Source organism: Anarrhichthys ocellatus, unplaced genomic scaffold (genome assembly GCF_004355925.1).
Source record: "Anarrhichthys ocellatus isolate YVR2014 unplaced genomic scaffold, GSC_Weel_1.0 scaffold65, whole genome shotgun sequence".
Taxonomy (NCBI): domain Eukaryota; kingdom Metazoa; phylum Chordata; class Actinopteri; order Perciformes; family Anarhichadidae; genus Anarrhichthys; species Anarrhichthys ocellatus.
In genome coordinates, this window is record NW_022280095.1 from 130,216 (window position 1) to 151,533 (window position 21,318).

The following is a 21,318-nucleotide window of genomic DNA, read 5'->3' on the forward strand; positions in this document are numbered from 1 at the left end:
GTGTGTGTGTGTGTGTGTGTGTGTGTGTGTGTGTGTGTGTGTGTGTGAGACTTGGCTGTGTGCATGGTCTGGTTACAGAAGAACCATGTGGAACCTATTCTGCCAATTCCCCTGTGAGACCGTGAGCAGAGGCCTGACTGCCTGGGAAAGTCTATAAAAGGGTCCTGCGTGTGTGTGCATTTATGTGTGTGTGTTTGTGTGCAATTTAATTGTATGCTGCAGATAGGTCTGAAACTCTACTAATACCATCATTATTGAGTAAAAGGGCAATTCCAGCGAATGGGTTCCTCTGAAATACCTCCCTGTTCAACCTGAAAGGACTATTATTACATTCCTTTCAGTCTCTTAGTGTTCAGTTTCCTCCTACATATTGTAATGTGGTGAAAAAGGAAACCATACAAAGAAAGGAGACCTTTCTTCGGGGTACTGGCCCGGTACTAAACAAAAGTGAAGTGAAAGTAAAGTCATGATGCAGGGCTGGGAAGCTATTTAGAGTCTACTGCTTAAATCAACTAGACAGAACAAAGCAAGACGTGACTTTAGACTCATGACTAAAGACCGCCGAGACTTTGTATAAACACCAGAGCTCTGATAACAGCTCTGTAGCCTTCCTTACTGCTCGGCTCATGTCTCAACATCAACGAGTTTCTCATACATACTGTACGGACTGATGCACCATCATCTTGCCTTTAGGTTAAATAAATATTTGCTTTAATAATGACGTCCCCATCAGCCTCAACTGTTGTTTGTGTCTTGTGCTAATTGGCAAATATTAGCATGCTAACATGTTCAACTAATAGTTATCTGCTAATTTCTTAATTTTATGAATTTTACCTTGTTTTATTTTCATTATAATCTCATTATAACTTGATGCTGTGGCAATACTGTCCTTGTTACATTCATCCCAATAAAGCGTATTGAATCTGAACATCTGGATCTGGTAAACATGGTAAACATGATTCCTTCTTTGCATCAGCATGTTAGCATTGTCATTGCTAGCATGTCAACACCGTGCCTAAATGCAGTCAAAGCCTCAGCATGACTTTTCGTGACTTTGATATTAACCTTGAGCAAAGTCCATCAATCGCACACTAATCACGCTTATAGTGTTGGATAATAAGCTTCTCATATCTCGCTCATAAACTGACTGTAACTGAGGTTTGTGCAGGGTTTTGCTATGGTATTTTTGGAATGTACCCAGTAAGTAAATAAATCATGTGCGATATATTAATCAAGAGCGAGATTCAATCACAGCGAGATTCTAAGTTGTAGGATTGAATTTGACCTTTTCCTCAGTGGTCTATGTCGACATCTACTCTGAAATGAAGCAGGAATGTCAAGACATTTGTCTCTTTAGCACAAAATTGTCCCAAAAAGTGACACTGAAGTCATCACTGTTTTGCCGGTCTTTATTAGTATTTACTGCTATGACACACTGAGCTGACTGTTGTGTGTTTTTCCTCACTCAGATCCAGAATGCCGATGACGTGTTGATCTCACCCCTCGAGAGATTTCGTAAGGAGCAGATTGGAGCTGTTAAGGTACTTCTGCTGTTGTTAGAATCGAAGGCTAACAAAAGCTGATTAGATTACTAACGCAAAGGTACTGAACCAGTTAACTTTTGCTTTTACTCACAGGTGATATTCAAAACTGCACACAGTATCTGCTGAGGTTTTAAAAAGGCCAATATGTGAAGCTAAGTTCATTAAGCAGGCTGTGCTCGTTAGTTATCCAACACTGAAGGTGATGAACACAGATCCTCCTGCTCTGGTCTGGTCCCAGTCAGTGGTCAGAGAATCCAATTTGTTCGGACAAACGATGGAACACGGTCCAGTGTCAGTAACAAGGTCATGGGAACGGACGCTGGGGGGGGAGACGGGGAGCGCGTCACAGACAGAGAGATAGTTGAACTCAGTGAGACAGTATAAACACAAAGTGAGTCTGGTGTCTGCTTTCAGCAGCTGTCTCAAGTCTTATAATTCAGTTTATCTCATTTCTTTTCTCTCTGCTCTCTCTCAGACCAAAAAATAAAAAGACAGCAGTAGCGTGCAGTAGACGGGGTTTCAGAAAGTAGAACTGCTCACAGCTCTGACTAACCCTGGAAGTGAAATCACAACTCGTTTCTCTGTGTTGATCGAAGTGTTTTCCGCAGCCTGTAGAATGTGGCAGGAGTGTGTGAGCAGCACAACCGCAAACTGATGTCGCTGAGCCAGAAACAGTGGTTGGACGTGTGGAGTCTGGAGCCGCAGCTGTCTTTCAAAATAGCTGTTGTCCAAAATATGTTGGCAGTGTCTCCTCCATTATTAATGGTAGCAACCTTACGGTGGTCTCACTGATTTGTGGCATTTTGGTATTTTGAGCCACACTAGAGTACTGCCGGTCTGCCGGTCAGTGGGTCGGACAATGGCTGTGGTCCAGCCTGAAATATCTTGACAACAATTGGCATGAAATTTGGATCAAACATTCATGGACCCTCTTAACATAATCATGTTAGCGTTGACATTGTATGTTATCGATATTAGCATTTAGCTCAAAGTACCACTCTGCTAAGTACATGGATGTAGACTGTTAGTCTTGTTGTTTTTATTTATTTCTAACCAGTTGAACTGGTTAGACTGTCAAGTACTTTAAACTCGCATGGAATATCTACTAAAATTCATGTGGTATTTACATATTTGTTCGATCAGTTATTTACTGATTTGAATAATATGTTCCCTAGTTGTTCAGAATTCTTATTTCTTTTCAAATTTCTTAATTTAGTTTAATTTAATTATTAAGTTCTTGTATAGCTGCATGTGTTCCAAAAACAATAAATACAAATGCATGTGAGGAATTAATGTACAAAAAAAAACATAAGTAAAGAATCATAAAGTATCATAAAACATATTATCTTCACGTTGGTATCTCAGTTTGCACTTGTGTTGAAAAATGCTCGTCCTTCTCGCGAATGAGACGTAAAGGACTGGGGACAGTGACATAATAATCAAGTGTGAAACACTGTTGTATGTAAGAAAGTGAATTTAAAGACCTTTAGGAGCAGATTGTATTAATTGCCCATGTCCTCTACACCCCTGTCTTCTTTAGGAGGGAAAGAAGCAGTTTGACAAGGAGACAGAAAGGTACTACTCTGTTCTGGAGAAACACCTCAGCGTGTCCTCCAAAAAGAAGGAATCACAGCTACACGAGGTAAATCGTTAGACTTCTAAAAACGTACAGTTCCTCCAACATGTGTTAGGTAACAAAAAGTACTACATGGGTGTTGTTTTTGTCTTTGTTGTAGGCCGATTCACAGATGAGTAAGGACAGGCAGGTTTTTTATGATGCATCGCTGCAGTATGTCTTCAAGATCCAAGAAGTGCAGGAGAGAAAGAAGTTTGAATTTGTGGAGCCGGTGAGATCACTTACATACGTTATGATCGTGCTTATATGCAACTTTAGCACAAGTGAACCGTGCTGCTGGGCCTTCACAGCTCTGACCAGTGGAGGGTGAACACAGTCACCGATAAACAATGTTTCATCACAGGAAAATATGACTGATAAGTCTTTTTTTGTGCTGCATGTAAACAATGAGGTAAACATGAAGTCATAATTGCAGCCAAAAAAGCCAGTATCAGTAATAGTGAGTGTGCATGCAGACATGATTATGGAAACACAGCGAAACCAGGTTCTGAAAAACACAGATTACACACACTGTTTGGCCGGTGATTAAAACATTTTAATGATAGATATCAGTAAAGCCCACTTCCTGTTGCTGGAGTAGCACTTCCCGCATGGAGATCTCTTCTGCCTGACAGAGAGGAAAACTCTTTGTTGTGTAGTTTTTTTTCTCCTATTGCAATCTCGAATTGATTGAGCAGATGACAGACGATCATACTTTTGTAATCCCCTCCTTGTACTCTACACTCCCAAGCCCCCAGCTAACATTTGTCCTGCGGCTTTCTCCCTCTGATCTTCAGTTATTAGCCTTCCTGCAGGGTTTGTTTACATTCTACCATGAGGGTTACGAGCTGGCCAATGAGTTTGAACCCTACAAGCAGCAGCTTCAGTTCAACCTGCAGAATGTAAGTATGTTTACTGCAAACCTGTAAACCAAACCTGGACCTAATATCACTTGTTTGATCCGGTCTGAGCTGCCATTTAGAGAGATGTGAAAGTCAGTTTCCCAAAGAGGAAACCTTACACCCCTGGTACTCCTTTGCATGTTGAAACTACTTAAAGTGACCAGAAGCTTATTATGCAGTCCTGAATCCATTATGTTCAAACTCTTTCAAAGATTTTATGTTTCATATAAATATGTTCGCAAACCATCTTTCAATGCAGTTTGTAATGTATGTTGAAAAGGCTCGCAATAACTTTGAAAGTACGCGTGCTGAGGTTGAGAGGCTGATGAAGAGGATCCGGTCTGCAGAAGAAGACTTCCAAGCCCCCAGTGTCTTTACCATGGAGGGATACCTGTATATACAGGAGAAACGTGAGCACACACAAAACACAAAAATCACATTTTCTCTCTCACTTATGCTGTGAAGAAAGACTTTAGTCTGTTAAAACACACACAATTGCCCCTGCATGAATGGTTGTCGTGTATTTTAGGTCCATTGGGCAGTGTGTGGACCAGATACTACTGTACCTATGAAAAAAGCTCCAAGATGTTCACCATGAGCAACACAGAGGCCAGACCAGCCAGCAGACAGGTGAGCTGGTAGCACAGATGAATAACCACACGCTGAATGTTTTGTTTTCCCATTTACAAGCGTTAAAATCCACAGCGAAAGTCAACTTATACAACCCTGAGCTACATTTTTGTCATATGGTAATGTTATTCTAAGCAGGTAACACAACTCTGTTTAGCAGCTTCCTACAAGTACCAGCAAGAAGCTCTCTGCAAACTGCAGTATAGTGTTAAGTAGCTATTTATGCAACTTTGAGAAAAACAAACTACTAACTACAAACCTCAAGCTAGTGTCACGTTTGTAAGTACATTTAAATGATGTTTTGAAGCAAACTGAAAAGTAGGAAGTATATTGTTGAGATGTTAAAACACCAAAATGGTCCTCACCGTAATGAGCAACACTGATCAGAAGCTCACACTTTGTGTGAGTCCTAACAAGACCACACGTGAATTGCGTATCGCAAATTCTCATCTCTCTGTTCACAGAACGGCGTGGTGAACGGTACGCCTGAGATGTTCAAGCTGCGCTCTTGTGTCAGAAGGAAGACAGATTCAATTGACAAACGCTTCTGCTTTGACATCGAGGTGGTGGAGAGGTGAGGGGGGGGGGGGGAAATAACGCAGAGAACTATGTGAGGGCAACACGACTGTCTGTATGATAAATACATTGAGATAAAATGATCTCTTTCTCTGCAGACATGCCGTCATCACCCTGCAAGCACTCTCTGAGGCAAACAGGCGGCTGTGGATGGAGGCAATGGATGGAAAAGAACCTGTATGAATAACTTCACCCTTAAATAAATTATAGAAATGATACAGTACCAGTAATGTTTGAAATACTAACACATACATCAACATGTTTTCTGCCTTCGTTCAGATTTACACTCTGCCTTCTTTACTGAGTAAAAAGGAGGAGAGTAAGTATCCCAATTTGTGCTGTTCTTGATTTAATTCAAAAGATTCTATTCATTAACATCTGTTAGTATGTCTTGCAATGTATCAGATGTTAAGGTGAACATGTTTTTTGTTTTTTTACAGCATTTCTCAACAAGGCAGGCTTCAACTTTGTTAAGAAGTGTATCGAGCTGGTTGAAACGAGAGGTATTCCTCCTTGAAATGTTCATATGAGGAAAATATTTCCAATGAGTATTTATTTGTTGCATTGTTGAATTGTTGAACATATCTGTGTGTTATGTGTGTGTGTTTAGGCATTACCACCCTGGGACTGTACAGGACTGGGGGAGTCAACTCCAAAGTGCAGCGGTTGATGACGAGTGTGTTTGGTAAGAAACACCCTGCTTTCCTCTGCACGGTGTTATTTTCCTGTATGGTGGAGACTTATTCAAGCACAGCGAATAGCTCGTGTAATAAAAATCCATTGCTACAGATAAATAATTTACTATCTACGTTCCTCCAGCATCCACAGCTCCCACTGACATGCAGCTGGATGCAGAGGCCTGGGACAACAAGACCATCACCAGCGGTCTAAAGAATTATTTCAGGTAACAATACAGTACAAAGTTTTTTAATAACACCTCTCATGAATTATGAATTCATGATTTTTTATGTGTGTGCAGGTGTCTGGCAGAACCAGTACTGACCTACAGACTGCATAAAGAATTCATCAAGGCTGCAAGTAAGAGCCCTTCCTGCCTCTCTTTCAACACATAGAACACAGAGTGTGATAGACACAATTTGCTGTTATTTAAATAGTGTTTGTACTGAATTCACTGCCTCATACATTGTATGTCATGTAAACAGAAGCACATAAGGTCACCCTCTCAACACTAAATCATATTTCTTACTCTGTGCTCTTTCCTTGTTTCACAGAGTATGACAACCAGAAGTATAGAGTGAGAGCAATTCATGCTCTTGTACACAAACTACCAGAAAAAAACAGAGCTATGTTGGACATCCTAACCAACCACCTTCACAAGTATGTAACACACACTGTTCTTTTATTGTCCAATGCCTTGAAAATGCCCGATTGTAGCTTTGAGAGCATCTTATTTTCGTTAAATATATTTGAAAATGTTTTATACAGTCATATTTTCCTCGACTTATGGAAATAGTCTTTTAGCCGGTCGGCGTTTGCAATGATATCTTCATATTTCCAATATTCTGTCAAACATGTAGACAAGACAAGATGTAATTTAAATATACTGAAAGTTGGGTTGCAATTGATTTTTGAAATATTTTTCCCATTCAAATTCCTCTTCTTTTTTTACGGTTTCTTTAAACTCCTTTTGTCTTATGTCTTTGCGATATGATATGTGATAAATATACATGCTCATCACGTGTATCTGTGTGTGTGTGTGTGTGTGTGTGTGTGTGTGTGTGTGTGTGTGTGTGCGTGTGTGTGTGTGTGTGTGTGCGTGTGTGTGTGTGTGCGCAGGGTGTCCTCTCACAGTGACCAGAACCTGATGACTGTGTCCAACCTGGGAATGATCTTCGGCCCCACGCTGATGAGGTCGCAGGAGGAGACGGTGGCTGCTATGATGAACATCAAGTTTCAAAACATTGTGGTGGAGATTATCATTGAGAACCACCACAAGGTACGCTTACAAATACACACATAAGCATTCACACAAACACACGCACATACACACACCTAACAGGAAATGTATGTTCCTGCCAGATATTTGGTGAGGCCCCAGACCTGTCGGTGCCGTTACCTCAGCCTCCATCCTCTCGGTCGACTCCTCGGAGGAACAAGGCCATCTGTCTGTCGACTGGAAAGAGGAAGGCCCGTCTCTACCCTCCGGCTCTCTGCCTGGCAGACAACGACAGTGAGTCTCTCTGCAGCCGACAGCTCCTTTATCCTGCCACTCGTGACAGTTACTCCACAACATTATATTTCACAGTTATATCTGTGAGTTACTTTTCATACATATACACAAGTTAATGGGCTAATAAAATAGCAGTGGGACGGACTAATCGTTGTCATTCAGCCTCTTTATTATGTGACTCGTTTCCATTTCTCCCTCCAGGTGACACCTTCAGTAGCAGCCCCAGCACGACTCCGATGGGCAGCCAGGAGTCTCTGTCCTCACACTCCTCTGAGAAGAACGGATTGTCTCAGACCTCTCCTCCGTCCTCTCCTGTTGCCGAACCCGACTCGTCCTCCACACCACCGGTGTCTCCTCATGCAGCTTCCTCCTGCTCGCCGTCCCACAACTCCTCAAACGGGAAGGATCAGAAACACCCGACAGACAACACGGCCTCCCCTCACCTTACGCCTTCCTGTCCCAGTACTTCCTCCCAGATCACTCCGGCCCAACAGACTTCCTCTGTGTCCTCCTCCACGTCCTCTTTACTCTCCACAGAGAGGAGTCTGTCTGTCAAAGGAAACTCGACTGCCTCCTTGTCATCTGTAAAAGAGTCAAGATCTCCTTCCGTAGCCTCCTTGTCCACTGCCTCCATCCAGCACTCTTCAGTGGAGCGCGCCTCCTCTCTCAGGGAGGGTCGACCTCTTCAGCGAGCGTCGTCTGTCTCCTCTCTGAAGAGCTCTCATTCAGTCGATCAAAGAAATGCATCCAGCGCCTCCTCTACTGTCACGGAAACCAAAGTGACTACCTCTCCTTCTCGGCAGCACAGAAAAACTTACATGAATGCCTCCTCCTCCTCTTCCTCCTCCTCTTCATTATTCCGCGACCAGCTTTCCATGTCCTCCTCTCTGACCTCCCTACACATTTCTGAGGGTGCGTACGTCTCTGTGGGATCAAGTGTGTTGACAGTGAGAAGCATCTGTCACTTCCCTGTTTATGTTCGGCTCTAATTTCTCGTGTCTCCGTCGCAGATTACAAAAGCTGTCACGGATCGGTACAGAGTCTCATGTCGCTGGACCCACAGGAGGCAACGTGCAAACGTAAACCTTCACACATCCGCTGTGGCTCCGATCTGATTACAAAACACTCTGCTGCCGCCGCATCCAGCAACGGTTACCAGAGACCTGGATCAGTGTGAGTGTCTGTAAAATATATCTTTGTATCTCAGACATTAAGGTCCTCTGGTCGTACAGCACAGCCTTCGATCTGTGCTCTCAAGAGAAGAAAAAGACTCATTGGATAGTTTATCCCAGGAGAAAACAACTGTTTCGATGAAGAGTGATACTGTAAGGAAAGGTCAAGTTTTTAAACTTCAAAAAGTCAAAATATTTCACACAAAAAGTTCCATTGAGATGAAAATGTAAACACAGATCAGTCATCCTGTGAATCACGCTGGTTGGCTTTACTTCAAAGGGATACGACTTCTACGACTGTCAACTGTGATTTGTGATTTGTGAAATGATCCTGGGAATTGTATGCAGAGCTAATTTTGTGTTTGTGTGTTACAGATTATCAGTCAGACTACCGCAGCGTGAGAGTTCAGTATTCTCCTCGGCACTAGACGTATGTTCCTCAGGAAGGTATGTTGATTTTGAGCTTGTTTGAGGATCAACCTTTTCTATTCCTGAAGCTATCTCGTCATTAGTAAGTTATGGAAGTCTGCACAAGCCAAGTAAAACATATTGATAAAAGGAATCTTCCTAAATCTCTCTTTCTCCTAGGGATGCAAAGGCTCTCTACTCCTGTGAGGCAGAGCACAGCCATGAGCTCAGTTTTCCACAGGGGGCGCTGATCTCAAACGGTAGGAAAAACACTCGCAGGTTTCATTTCCTGAGGAAACTTTAGCCCCATTTACACCTGGTATTAACATGTGATCTGAAGCTGGATTTGTAATTTGTATAGTGACATCTGACATGGGGTACTTACTAGGTGTTCAAAAATATATTTAGATTTATCCTTAAATGTAATCTGAAGATCATTCTCCATGTAATGCTTATGTTTTGCTGATTCATTCCTTGAGAGTAACCTCTATAATCACAGTTGTTTCTTAACTGTCAGTGTTTCTTTAAAGGTGAAAAGTTACATAGAACCTTTTCACCCACTTCATAACAACGTAACACGGATGTTAATGTAGGTTGTTCATTCAGGGAGTGTACAGATCACAGTACATCTGTACTATCCTAAGTCTAACGTGTGCTTAGAAGTTGTAAATGGGTTTAAGTTTATGGGTGTCAGTGTGAGTCATTATATAAGATGTAAATTGGTTAAATTCATATATGAAGGTCTTTGCTTTGACTCGAGTTGTTTGTGTCTGCAGTGTACGCGTCTGTGGAACCAGGTTGGCTTCAGGCGACGTACAATGGAAGAACAGGCCTCATACCTGAAAACTACATCACATACATGTGACAGACCCGATGATGACATCACCCCCATCACTGAATAACACAAAGATCTAACTTTGACTTTAGGGATCTAAAGTGCATCCAGTAAAACTCTGTGCTGCTAGTCAGAGATCTAATATATTCATCATGTGACTGTGACTGTTATCACTGAACTACTGGGGCTGCATGTGAACGATGCATTTACTGTATGTATATCTGACTACTATATGTGAACCATGTTAGGGGTTGTTAACCAGTTTATAATACAGTAGATGTTAAAATCTTGTTGTCTGACTTTAACTGCATTCATACATGACGGTGTCACTTAATCAACGTTATTATCTCCTCTTTTATGTTATGAAATGTGTCTGTAAGGTACATGTAGACAGTGTGTTTTCTATCACATCCTGATAATGTATGTGTTTACTATCGTATTAATGTTATAGGCTGTGAGTCCAGAGATGAAGTGTTCACACCTGTGCCTTGAACAGTATGAACTGATGGTCTAAGACTGAATCCTTCCATTACACCGTCCCTCTACTGTCTGTCAGTTTCTATGCCGTCTAAATAAAAGACAAGTACTTAACTTAAAAACGTGTAGTTGTAGTTTGCTTTATCATTATTTTGTGTCTATCAAAGTTTCCTTAAAGATATCTAGTTATACTATATGCAGCTGTGCAAAACAAATTATTCTTTATATTCCAAATATCAGGGGAAGCTCTGTACGTTAGTTCTGCCAAGGTGCATGCCTTTTTCTACAAATTATATGTATTCATATCCCTTAATGTTGTAACGTGTATCCATGTGTGTGAATGTATAATGATGGACTGTATTTGGTAGGTGAGGGAGGTCCCATCATCTTTTCTGTACTTTGTGTGCATTATAAACACATAAACACATAATTATACAATTCACAAAATACATTTTAATCTTATGTCATATACTGTACATTCTTATTTTATGTTGTCAATGTTTTGTCACCACCGCTCTGTATCGACAGTCAGTGTTGGAGAGCAGGCACTTAAAACTGTCTGAGCCGTGCAGCTTTATGGCAGCGCTGCTGACGGGGTACTGATCTCTGCCAGCCTCCTCAGCAGTCCGTCCAGCGTCTCTATGTTCTGGGATTTCTCCTCCAGCAGCTCGTATCGCAGACTGGAGATGTCCTGCTTGATCTCTTTCAGTTCACCTGAAGAACAATAGAAGAAAAATACTATAAATGTGACAAGAATAGCTTTATATTTAAAATGGATACAACAAGTGAAACAAGTTCAGTTTCAGCATCATTGTGTTGATTTTTACCTTCGGTGATCTCGTCACTCTCTTTGTCCGCTTGAGATTTGATGATGTAACGCTTTATTAGACGCTTCATGATCTTCTGCAACCAGAGATGGAAAAAGTGCTCAAATATCTTAGAACATGTATAATTTACAATATTAGATATATTGGATTAGATATATAAAAGTCCCAGATTTAAATTCTCAATTAATTCTTGCAGAAAATCATGATTTTATTGCTGTACTAACGTGAAAATGAATCACGTTTTGTAAATGTAACAGTGTAGTTTACTGCTGGGTAGTAATAGTGTAGCAATGTATCATATTTTATAAGCTTTTCATTCATTTTTTTGTAAAATCTAATTCTGTAGTAGAAGCTTCTCACATACTGTACATGTTTTTTTTGTCTGAAATTTTGTGAAATACACAGAGGTACATACCTGATATCTGGATGAGCTGGTAGAAGCACCAAAATCTGAATTGTTGCCTACTCCGAGCTGAAAAATGAAGCTGAAATAAACTTCACTGAACAGAATTGTGACACTTCTCATGTTAAACTCTGTGGTGCAGCAGTAAAACCACTGGGAGGTGCTCAGGCTCTGCCTGTAAAGCTCCAATAAGTATCAGGGTTTATACCATACAAGCTGAGAATGGATAAATGCTGTATATATATATATATATATACAATGTACATGTCCGTATTGTGTGGTACCTGGTTGAGCTGTGTCTCAGTTTTCTCCTCACTGTGTCCTGCCACATACTGTAGGAGCAGGGTCTTGATGGCCTTTGCTATTCCCAGCATAGATTTGGGACTGGGGACCAGGTTAAAGGGCACTGGGAGCGTCCTCCCCTCCTCAAAGTAGGAGAACCAGAGTTTGGCCCGAGCAAACTTCCACTCCACATCAGCATCGTCCTAAAGAAATCCATCCGTTAGTCCTTACAAAAAAACAAAGTATATCAAATTGTATCTGAAGCACATGATTAGTACTTTGATGACGAACCTCAATCTCCTGGAAGGAGCTGTTAATCATGGCGATGAGCATGTTGAGCAGCACTATCACCATGGTGACGTTGTAAACCCCGTACAGCACGTAACCGATGTTCTCGATGAACTTGTGTCCATTATTGATCACGACAGATCTGACCTCAGACAGTCCAAATATAGCCCAGAACAAGGTCTTGAAGCTCTCCTCCAGGCTGGATGCACGCACAGAGAAGGAAATGGAGGGAGATCACAGACAAGTTATTTCTGAATTCAAACAAACCATTAATCATCAGGACGGCGATGTTGAAGATGCTCTGTGAGAAAACGGAAGGAGTTGAGGTTTTAGGTCATTTGTCTTCTGCATGTACAAGAATTAATTACATAAGATTGGCAATCTGTCATAATATATTTATGGCAAGATGTGGTTTCCAACCAGGGGCTCGGGTCCCCCACAATGGGTCCCAAGATAAATCTGAGGGGATTAAAAGGATAAGAAAGATAATACAGATCTCTATTTTATTTAATTATTTCTGACTTTCCTGTAATTTTGCTTGTATTTTGAAATGCAGGATATATTTCCACCTCTTCCAGCCTCTAGAAATCCTTTAAATAAAATAATCTGAGAGGGAAAAACACATTTTTTGTGTTCACACTGAGGGCGTAACCTACGATAAGGAGTCCCACGAAGATATTTTAAAGGGTGACAAGCCAGAAAATGTTGGAAATCCCTATTTTCAGTGATTTCATATAAAGATGCTCAATTATCCACGGTGATTTGAATACTGAATAGCAACTTTTTTTAATGTAAGTGATGTGAATGTGAATTATACTTTTAATGCATCCATGTTTCCATAAATCCAACTTTGATCAAGACCAAAAAATGTTCTCTAAAAGCACGTATAGGAACAAATGCAGGTATCTCACGTTGTGAAGGCATCATTCTGCTTCGCCCCCAGGTAATAGGAGTACAGGTTGAACATGCCGATCATGAACGCCAGAAAGACCAAGATGAAGATGACCATGAATTTGAAGATGTCCTTGACAGTCCTCCCTAGAGAGATCTGCAGTGGACCGAAGCTCTCGTTGGCGGGAAGGATGTAAGCGATCCGAGAGAAGCTCAGCACCACTGCCACCGCGTACAGGCCCTCCGATACCAGCTGGGGATCTGAAGGCAACCAGTAGATCCGTGCTGCAGAAAAACAAGGTGTGAATCAGTCAGTAGACTGACTTTTGTACAAGTTTATTAATTAGGACACCATTAGCCATTTCATAGAGATAGCCACTATCTCATGATTATGATTATAGGAATAGAAACATATTTTGGGAGGACTTTTCTGTAATCTTTGCTTTTCTTGAGACACATTGAATAGTTTTCCCACTTCTGTCATCCAACTATTATCAAATACACATGTGTACTCTGTGACTGAGGGGCTACAAGTAGACTGCTTTTTGTATTTTTAGGGGTCACAAAACAAAAATGCTGGGAACAACTGAACTAAGCAACTGTTACTCAGATTTGCATTAAAAAAAACAACCATTTCGTATATTTGTTACTCTAAAGTTGGCCTGATTTATCTTGTTCCCAATAAAAAACAGGGAAATGAACTGTGTTCAAAGTCCGAAGCCAACAGACGGTTATCTCTGCTACAGTGGAATGTATGCTCCTACTAACTCACTGCAACTGTTTGTACAAAAAGTAAATGATGGTGTTTAAAGAGCGGCGGTCTGTCAGTGTGTGCATGTGTGAGAGCAGGCTCACCCAGTGTAAAGTAGTGTATCTCAGGGGGCAGTGTGACATTGATCAGTGTCGTGTAGTGTGTGTATACATAGGTCTGGGCTAAGTCAGCGTGTCTCAGGGTGGAGAAGCGACAACTGAAGGACGCGAGGAAGATCGCCAGCATCCCAAAGTCCAGGAAGTTCCACGGTTCGACCAGGTACTCCCCCGGCCCTAGACTCCAGATCTCCTTCACCTCAGCCCAGATCATACCTGCAGCGACACAAGTCACATGACTGGATGTACAGGAGGACACGACGTTCCTCCATCATGATTGTCTAATGCTCACCCATGACCCATGAAATGATGAGAATCTCCATCCACGTGCAGGGTGTCGTGGTCATGCGGTAGAGCAGCAGCGGGTCAGAGCTCTGTTTGAGTCCTCCTGGGAGATCATGGTGGGTCATGTTTGGCAGCAGGGTGGTGCCTGCGAAACGGTCAGCGGCATTCAGGATCAGAAGACCCAGAAAAATTGTGAAGGACGACGCATGGGCCACAAACTTCATGAAGGGGCTTCGCATCACTTTCCCCATCTGATCGAGAGAGAGAGATGAAACGCTAGGAGGATGAGAGAAAACCTTCTGCAAGGAATCAGTATTTAGGAAGTTATGTGAGCGTCATTCTTTAGGAGGAATGTTACATACTCTGCTGCACGGAGCGATCAAGTAAGCCACAGCCAGTCCAGGCAGTCCGATAGCCACCGCCAGCACCACCAGCAGTTTGATGGCAGTGGTTTGCTGTCTCAGGCCGGGCATATTCTCATACCAGATACTCAGCAGCTGCTGCTGGCAGTTAGGATGTGCCACAAACTGAAGGGCAAAGACATTAGAGAGCATACAGGATATAAAGGGCTTCAAACCAAAATGTTTATTGCTTCAAAGTGTGAACGTACAGTAAATAGTCTGGCGCCTGAACTCTAATAGCACAAAGCAGCACCGTGCATCATAATGCAAACAGGGATGAAACAATTATTGTCATTATCGATTAATCTGCTGATCATTTTAGCTTTTATTTTTTCTTTAATATTGTTTAAATGACCAAAAACAGTGACTTGTTCTTGCCTCTGTATCATTGCCTGTTTGTGGGCATACTAACCTTTTTGAGCTCATATTTGATGGCTAATTTGAGCCTTGTGAGGGAGGGGCGACCGGGTAGATCATAGCAGTCTTCAGAGTCAGTTTCTCCGCTCAGTATGGCCTCCACCTCCTCCGTGCTGCGACACAGATCCAGAAGGCCCACCACATAGTCCTTACACTGGCTCGACAGGCAGCAGTAGTCGTTCTACGAACACAACGAGGAAAAATGTGCATCAGATTGCAGGAGATATGGTCTGATGCTGAGGTTACTGGTGTAGTCCAACCCATCTGACAGCATCCTATCTGTAACATATGCCACTTCTAAACTTTAAAGGAAATATGGTCATCATTTTAAGATAGAGGTAGGCTGTTAAAGATAACTATGCACAGTGTTTACAATTAAATTGACAGTGATATATCACTGACAACTGTTTTTTGAAAAAGTTTGCAGACCTCAAATCTTATTAGTTATTAGACATACAATTGCCTATATACCAAGAAAGGTGAGCTTTATAATTCATTCATGAGGGCTGTGCATTTGGATTGCGACATTTATTTATTGCATCATACCAGTAGTATACGATCTTACTGTCAGGCCAGTAATAATTATAGTTGTTATACCGTGTGTGTCAGACCAACAATGTCGACAGTGACGACAAGATCTAGACCCCCGTCTGTTTCTGCTTCCTCTTTTAAGACTTATAAAGTGTTCTTGTGTTTACTGGCAGCTTTTACTGGCAGCTGGTTGGCAACAACATGACAAATGCATTTTTTTATGAACTTGACGATGAGCTGGTTTTCAGGCCACGTGTACAGTACGTGCACAGTGATTACGCAGTGATTACAGAGTCTGGTGGTGGTTCTTTCTGTAGGATATTTCATAACATTTGTACCTTAAATTCTTTCTCAATATTAGCCAGCATGGCCAGTTCGTTGCTGAGCTCCAGGGCTGCCAATACTGGGTCCTCATTGGACAGGGATAGGTAAGCAGGACTGGCGAGTCCCCTGTAGGCATTGATCCTGGATCGCGAGTGGCTGAAGGAATCAAACTGCTGCTGGTAGTTACAGGAGTCGCAGTCGCAGAAGTAATCATGAGGATGGTCGATGCGAGCCCCTTTACTCAGCAGGGTGTGAACTATCTCGTACTCTTGGCAGTGCGCTGCAAGGATCACTGGAGTAACGTCATGAGAGAACCTGTGGGGATGCGCACACACAAATACATAAAGACCAATACATTTACATAGATCATGTGGCATCAGATAATCATAACCGGGTGTTTCATGCTTCACCATCATGCCCAGATGTCAGGGCATTTAGATATTTATTTTACCGGTTACACTGCTGCACTGCTGTGGGAACTAAAACATTTTAATGATGCCTCTGCCTTCTAACTGCCTTACCTCGTCCCGTCCTCATCGTAAGCGTAGAAGTCATCCAACATGTCTGCTTGAGCAGGGCTCCCGGTCAAACGATGGGCATCTCTAAACGCCGGGTGACACAGCACAGCCTCTGTGATACGAACATAACCTTTACCTACACACACACACACACACACACACACACACAGAGAGAGAGAGAGCAAAGCTGTTGGTGGTTAGGTTCCTTTGACAGCCTTAGTACTATTTGGGTTTTTGTTGTTGTTTATGACCTTACAAAAAATGTGTAAAGTAACAGCCTCAAAGCTTTGATCCAAACTCCCTCAACAACAAACTCATGTTGCTCACCATCAATTTACAGTTAAATAAATGGAGGTTTGTGTTTCCAGTTAATCCTGATATCATGTTCATTTCTGTGCTTTTTCAACTTTTGTATTTTTCCAACTAATGGCAAATCTGACTGATGTTATCAGTAGATGTTGTGCATGCATGTGTTGTATAGCTAACCTGTATTCTATCTGGTCAGCCTTGTTTTTTTGTACATCGTTACAAGTAAATTATTATTTATATTTTATTGTAAACAAAATACAACCAAAGACTTTCTTTTGAGAAAGAAAGGTGAGCATGGTAGGTTCTACTCCTGTGATCTAAAGTTTGCTTTGCTGGTCTGGAAGCTGATATTTAAGTTGACCTTGTTTATAATGGATTCATTCATTGTTTAAACAAATGGTGGCCTGTCAAAGGTAGCTCCTCTTAAGCAAGTGTGGAAAAACGTTGTATCCTATAAATCCATTTGACAGTCTTGTGATCACTAGAAGCTAACAGGGGTGGTGGTCTAGTATTTGGTCGTTTTGCTTAATTATCATCTCGGGTATTTAATTAGCTAACAAAGTCCATCATTTTATTCAGGTTACATAGACTGGCTCTATTAAAATAATAGTGTACTGTGTCACAGTACACTAAATTAGATTTAAAGCTCCCATTATGAGGCTATTCACTTTCATTGGGCTAGTATCTAGTATTGATTTGTTATCTGTAGACGTTATGAGATTTGTTGGAGGACCCTATTAAATCATAAATTAGATTGAAATTGTAAAGCATGATGGACAATGTCACAGTAGGTTTTACCTGCTATGACATCTTTAAAAGCTTCATGCCACGCGTGATGAAAACCGTAAATATATGTTTGGCCTTTTTACACAAATGCATCTTACTGATGGCTAGCAGGAGTGCATCACCCACTCTGGCCAAATCCGTCCTCCCCAGCAGCAGCTCCGTCACCTCCAGATGTTCGTTGGCAACAGCCCGCTGCAATGCATTCTGGCCCATGTAGTCCACAGCGTTGACGTTCAAGTTGGGTACTTGGAGAAGCATGCGCCGCACTTCTGGTATGTTGCCGTATTCAGCTGCTTCCAGGAAACGCTGCTCAACCTCTGACGGGCTGATTGCGGGAGCAGAGAACATGTAGGCTGGACCACGAAGAGCCTGGCGTCGTTTAATAGCACCGATAGGAGCCATGTGCTGTCTCTCAGAGCTGCTGATGCCAGAGAGTCGGGGGACATAAACACAGTATTGTCCACATGGTACCTTATATACACACACATAAAACCTTTTGGAAACAAAACATTAGTTACTTGTTCCCAGTTTCATCTCAATTTCACATTCTGCAGCCAAAATGTTTAGTGGCTTAAGATGTGGATAATAGGATTAAATCATGAATTCTACTTATGTGTTGGCAGAACAAATACAGAATTTGCCTTTTTTTTAAAGCATCCCAAGTTGATCTGCTGCAAGCTTTTATTTGGTGTATTTAATATCTGACAAAAAAAACTTAGAACTTAGAGGTGAAATGTTGAATACTCTAAGTTCTGACAGAGTATTTGACTACAATGAATATGAAACATAAATGTATTTTTATATGTATCCTATTATATTCTAGTTTACCAGTTTTAAACATTGCTCTATAGAAACTACAATCTTAACTTTTCTATAATGATTGGATAAAATGTAAAAAAATAATACCAATAGTGAGAGTATACAGGCCAAAGTTGAAATCGAAATGTTATGCTTTCAACCCTGATTTCACTTTGTTGACCAAATCACTTCCTCATGGACCATTTGTTGATTGCCAGAAAGTATAATCTTTTTCCACGTAACTGCAGCGTTGGAAAGTAAACTATAGTAATGTAGAGAATAGCCCCACTTAAATTAACATGACATGTTTTTCATATTAATTATCTGATATTTTATTGTCCATGGGTTTTCAGAGATAAACCTGAGAAAGCTGCTGTCTCATACAGTGAATTAAGCAGTAAATAAGATAATCCTTAAACATTTGAGGGACTATTAAAGGATACTCTGTGACATCACAAACATAAAAAAAATCATTTTAACCTCCATCAACTCGTTTTAGTAGTTGTTTTTAAAGATTTAAAAACGACTGAACACTTTTATTATCGAAATAAGTAGCTACAGACATGTTGAGGTCATTGTAGCTTTAACTGGATTAATTGAAGATTTTATCTTATTACCTTATGTTATGCTTCTTCATCAGTAGTAATTTTCGCTGCCATCCATTTATGATGTGCAACATGGAAATCCACAACCGTAGTACTTCTGATTATACAACAGGGCCTACATTTTATCAATGTGAATTTCAGTGATACATGGACATGCCTGTAATTTACATGATAATCAAACATGCTGGATTAAAATAAATGCTGTAAAATTGAAAATGCTATCCATAATTCTCCTGTTATTTCAACCAAACCTGCAGATGAAGGTGAATACAGAAACACACACACACACACACACACATCTGGCTGAGTAGGGTATGTAAATGAAAGACTCACCCGAGGCATCGTCCAGAGCAACAGTTTTCTTCTCCGAAGTCATCGTACATCAGCAGGTTATCGCGGCTGCGAGCCCTGGGGCTGTCGTTGTAACCCGCAGGCCGGCTGTTGTGATGAAGCGCTGGCGGTCTGTGGCTCATCCCGGAGGTGGTCAACAGTAGAGAGGGTCCTGGTTCATTCGAAGGAGTAGTCAAGTGTCTGTGGCATGACTCCCTCTCTCTGTCGCCCTCCCCCCTCTGTCTCTGTGTCCTTGAGAAAGAATGTATCCTTCTGGGTCCCACTATACTTTTATTTACTTGTTGAACTATACAGATGTGGAGGGCAGCTCAGTGTTATGATGACATATGGCTATATTTGTCTTAACTGTTTCAGCTGAATCTTCTTCCTGATTTTCTCTCACAGGACTCCCTGCATTAGTTTTGAGAATACAGGCTAACCTGCAAAGATTATGTAGATAAGGACAGAATATTCTCACAATACTGTGCTTTGCCAACAGTTTTAATGCTTGCGCTGTAAAATGCTATTTTAAACCGCAGTGTTTAGAGAACATGTTGAGTCTGTGTGTGTGCAGGAGTAACTGATTGCTGATGAACAGCAGATGCGATTCCTCAGGGTTTAAATTCCCAGCAGACTATGCTTCCTGTGTGCTCCCATTCTCCCGTGATCTCTGTACAGTGTGTACAGACTTCCCATCCTACACATACACACGTGTGTTAATGTCTGTGATTGAAGCATGCATACAAGTATTTCGTCACCAGCAGGTCAAAGATGAGTGACAGCACCCACCCAGTGTTTCCACACACACTTCATTATTTATGATGGTACAATATGTTCTTCTTCGTTGTCTGTCTGTTTTCAAGCTGAATTTCGCATAAAACACCCCATTACATCACAGCAACACGTCGACATGCAAACATCTGATAAAGCAGAGTCTCTGATGTACGAGTGTAGTGAAAATTGCCTTTTAAGGCCCTGATTGCTGAAGATTAGTCACTTTGGACGTTTCATGACGTAACAGCGTCACATTTCACGGGGAGGATGGCAGGGTGAAAAGGGGGAAACTCTGACAAATGTCACCAGCGCGAGTTCTTGTTAAGACGTCTTCCTCAGAAGAGACCCTTAATATAAACACTGTCAACTCAAACATACACACTCTTATTTGGGGGGAATGAGTGAGCACCTGGACAGTCATTTTTTACGTATGTGTTTTGGTACCACTGATTCTGTTGATAACATTTTAGGATCTCTGGCTTTTTGTGTGGTCTGGTATGTGTATATTGCTAGGGTTAATGAACCCATACACACACACTAATATATGTGTGTGCTACTGCGCAGGAATAAGGAGATGGGGGATTATAGGAAAATGTTGGTGCTACAAACGAGCATCCTGGACTGTGGAAACAACTGTGGCGGTAATAGGAAACTCTACATACTGTTTTTGAGTCCTTTAGGCACATTTTCCTAATATTTGCAACTCTGCAGACTTTGCAGAATAACCCGCATCGCTGAGCGTTGTGATGTTAAAACGGTTATGACAGTATCACATAAGGGGTTTTAACTGGTCAAAAGGATCTGAATTTTTCTTTTGGCACTGCAAATATGTTTGTGTTTCTACATTAGAATACAACTTCAAGTACCATGGAAGAGATTGCCAACATCCTCATCTCAGAAGTCATTGAACAAGCTGCTGTGAATCTCTGTGAGCTGATGATATCAATCTGTTGCTGAGAATGTACCACATATGAGGGAGACAGACGAATCCTCAACTGGTTGTCTCTCCCAAAAGAAGATGCAGCAACACCTGAAAAGGTTTTTCGCTATGCGGCAAGTGTTTTCTGAGCATCATGGGGACATTCTAGAAGACGAAGAGGTCACTTCCCCAGCACCTCTCCAACCATGTCTGAGTAAAGCATAATGTCATACTCCTCTTCACGGAGGTCCATCCCAGACTCGGACATCTCTGAGATTATTGCACCTCATACACGGGATATCAATGAAAAGATTCAAGGCAGCCAACATGCTCGTCTTCCAGGTGATTGACGAAGGTGTCGTGACACTGAAGTCCACTGAGTGAGGACGGTGCGTACCACTGATACTGCCAGC

The 21,318-nt window shown here is 41.6% G+C and overlaps 2 protein-coding genes across 3 annotated transcripts in view; one reads left to right on the forward strand and one right to left on the reverse strand.

Annotated features, from left to right (window-relative positions):
• arhgap42a (Rho GTPase activating protein 42a) overlaps positions 1-11,423 on the forward strand; it is a 15,393-nt gene extending 3,970 nt beyond the window's left edge. Inside the window, exons 4-24 of the mRNA XM_031872648.1 lie at positions 1,470-1,541; positions 3,085-3,186; positions 3,281-3,391; positions 3,957-4,061; positions 4,342-4,471; positions 4,591-4,691; positions 5,156-5,265; positions 5,366-5,444; positions 5,547-5,586; positions 5,708-5,770; positions 5,878-5,952; positions 6,087-6,171; positions 6,247-6,305; positions 6,500-6,605; positions 7,065-7,224; positions 7,308-7,458; positions 7,660-8,370; positions 8,469-8,631; positions 9,006-9,077; positions 9,219-9,298; positions 9,815-11,423. Coding sequence (XP_031728508.1) covers positions 1,470-1,541; positions 3,085-3,186; positions 3,281-3,391; positions 3,957-4,061; positions 4,342-4,471; positions 4,591-4,691; positions 5,156-5,265; positions 5,366-5,444; positions 5,547-5,586; positions 5,708-5,770; positions 5,878-5,952; positions 6,087-6,171; positions 6,247-6,305; positions 6,500-6,605; positions 7,065-7,224; positions 7,308-7,458; positions 7,660-8,370; positions 8,469-8,631; positions 9,006-9,077; positions 9,219-9,298; positions 9,815-9,903 — 2,664 coding nt within the window. The 3' untranslated portion in view covers positions 9,904-11,423. The remainder of the gene's footprint in view (positions 1-1,469; positions 1,542-3,084; positions 3,187-3,280; positions 3,392-3,956; positions 4,062-4,341; positions 4,472-4,590; positions 4,692-5,155; positions 5,266-5,365; positions 5,445-5,546; positions 5,587-5,707; positions 5,771-5,877; positions 5,953-6,086; positions 6,172-6,246; positions 6,306-6,499; positions 6,606-7,064; positions 7,225-7,307; positions 7,459-7,659; positions 8,371-8,468; positions 8,632-9,005; positions 9,078-9,218; positions 9,299-9,814) is intronic.
• trpc6a (transient receptor potential cation channel, subfamily C, member 6a) lies at positions 10,722-19,382 on the reverse strand. 2 transcript variants are annotated; one of them, XM_031872650.1, is made up of 14 exons: positions 19,216-19,382; positions 17,578-17,897; positions 16,388-16,520; positions 15,881-16,181; positions 15,007-15,192; positions 14,556-14,720; positions 14,201-14,444; positions 13,897-14,124; positions 13,062-13,326; positions 12,154-12,349; positions 11,865-12,065; positions 11,593-11,649; positions 11,178-11,253; positions 10,722-11,064 (listed from the first exon to the last, which is right to left on the reverse strand). In XM_031872650.1, the coding sequence occupies exons 1-14, from the start codon at positions 19,353-19,355 to the stop codon at positions 10,925-10,927; spliced, it is 2,652 nt and encodes an 883-aa protein (XP_031728510.1). In that variant the 5' UTR covers positions 19,356-19,382; the 3' UTR covers positions 10,722-10,924. The 2 variants fall into 2 exon arrangements, with proteins under 2 accessions (XP_031728510.1, XP_031728509.1); XM_031872649.1 differs by having other exon boundaries at positions 17,578-17,900.
• Positions 19,383-21,318: the final 1,936 nt, after the last annotated feature.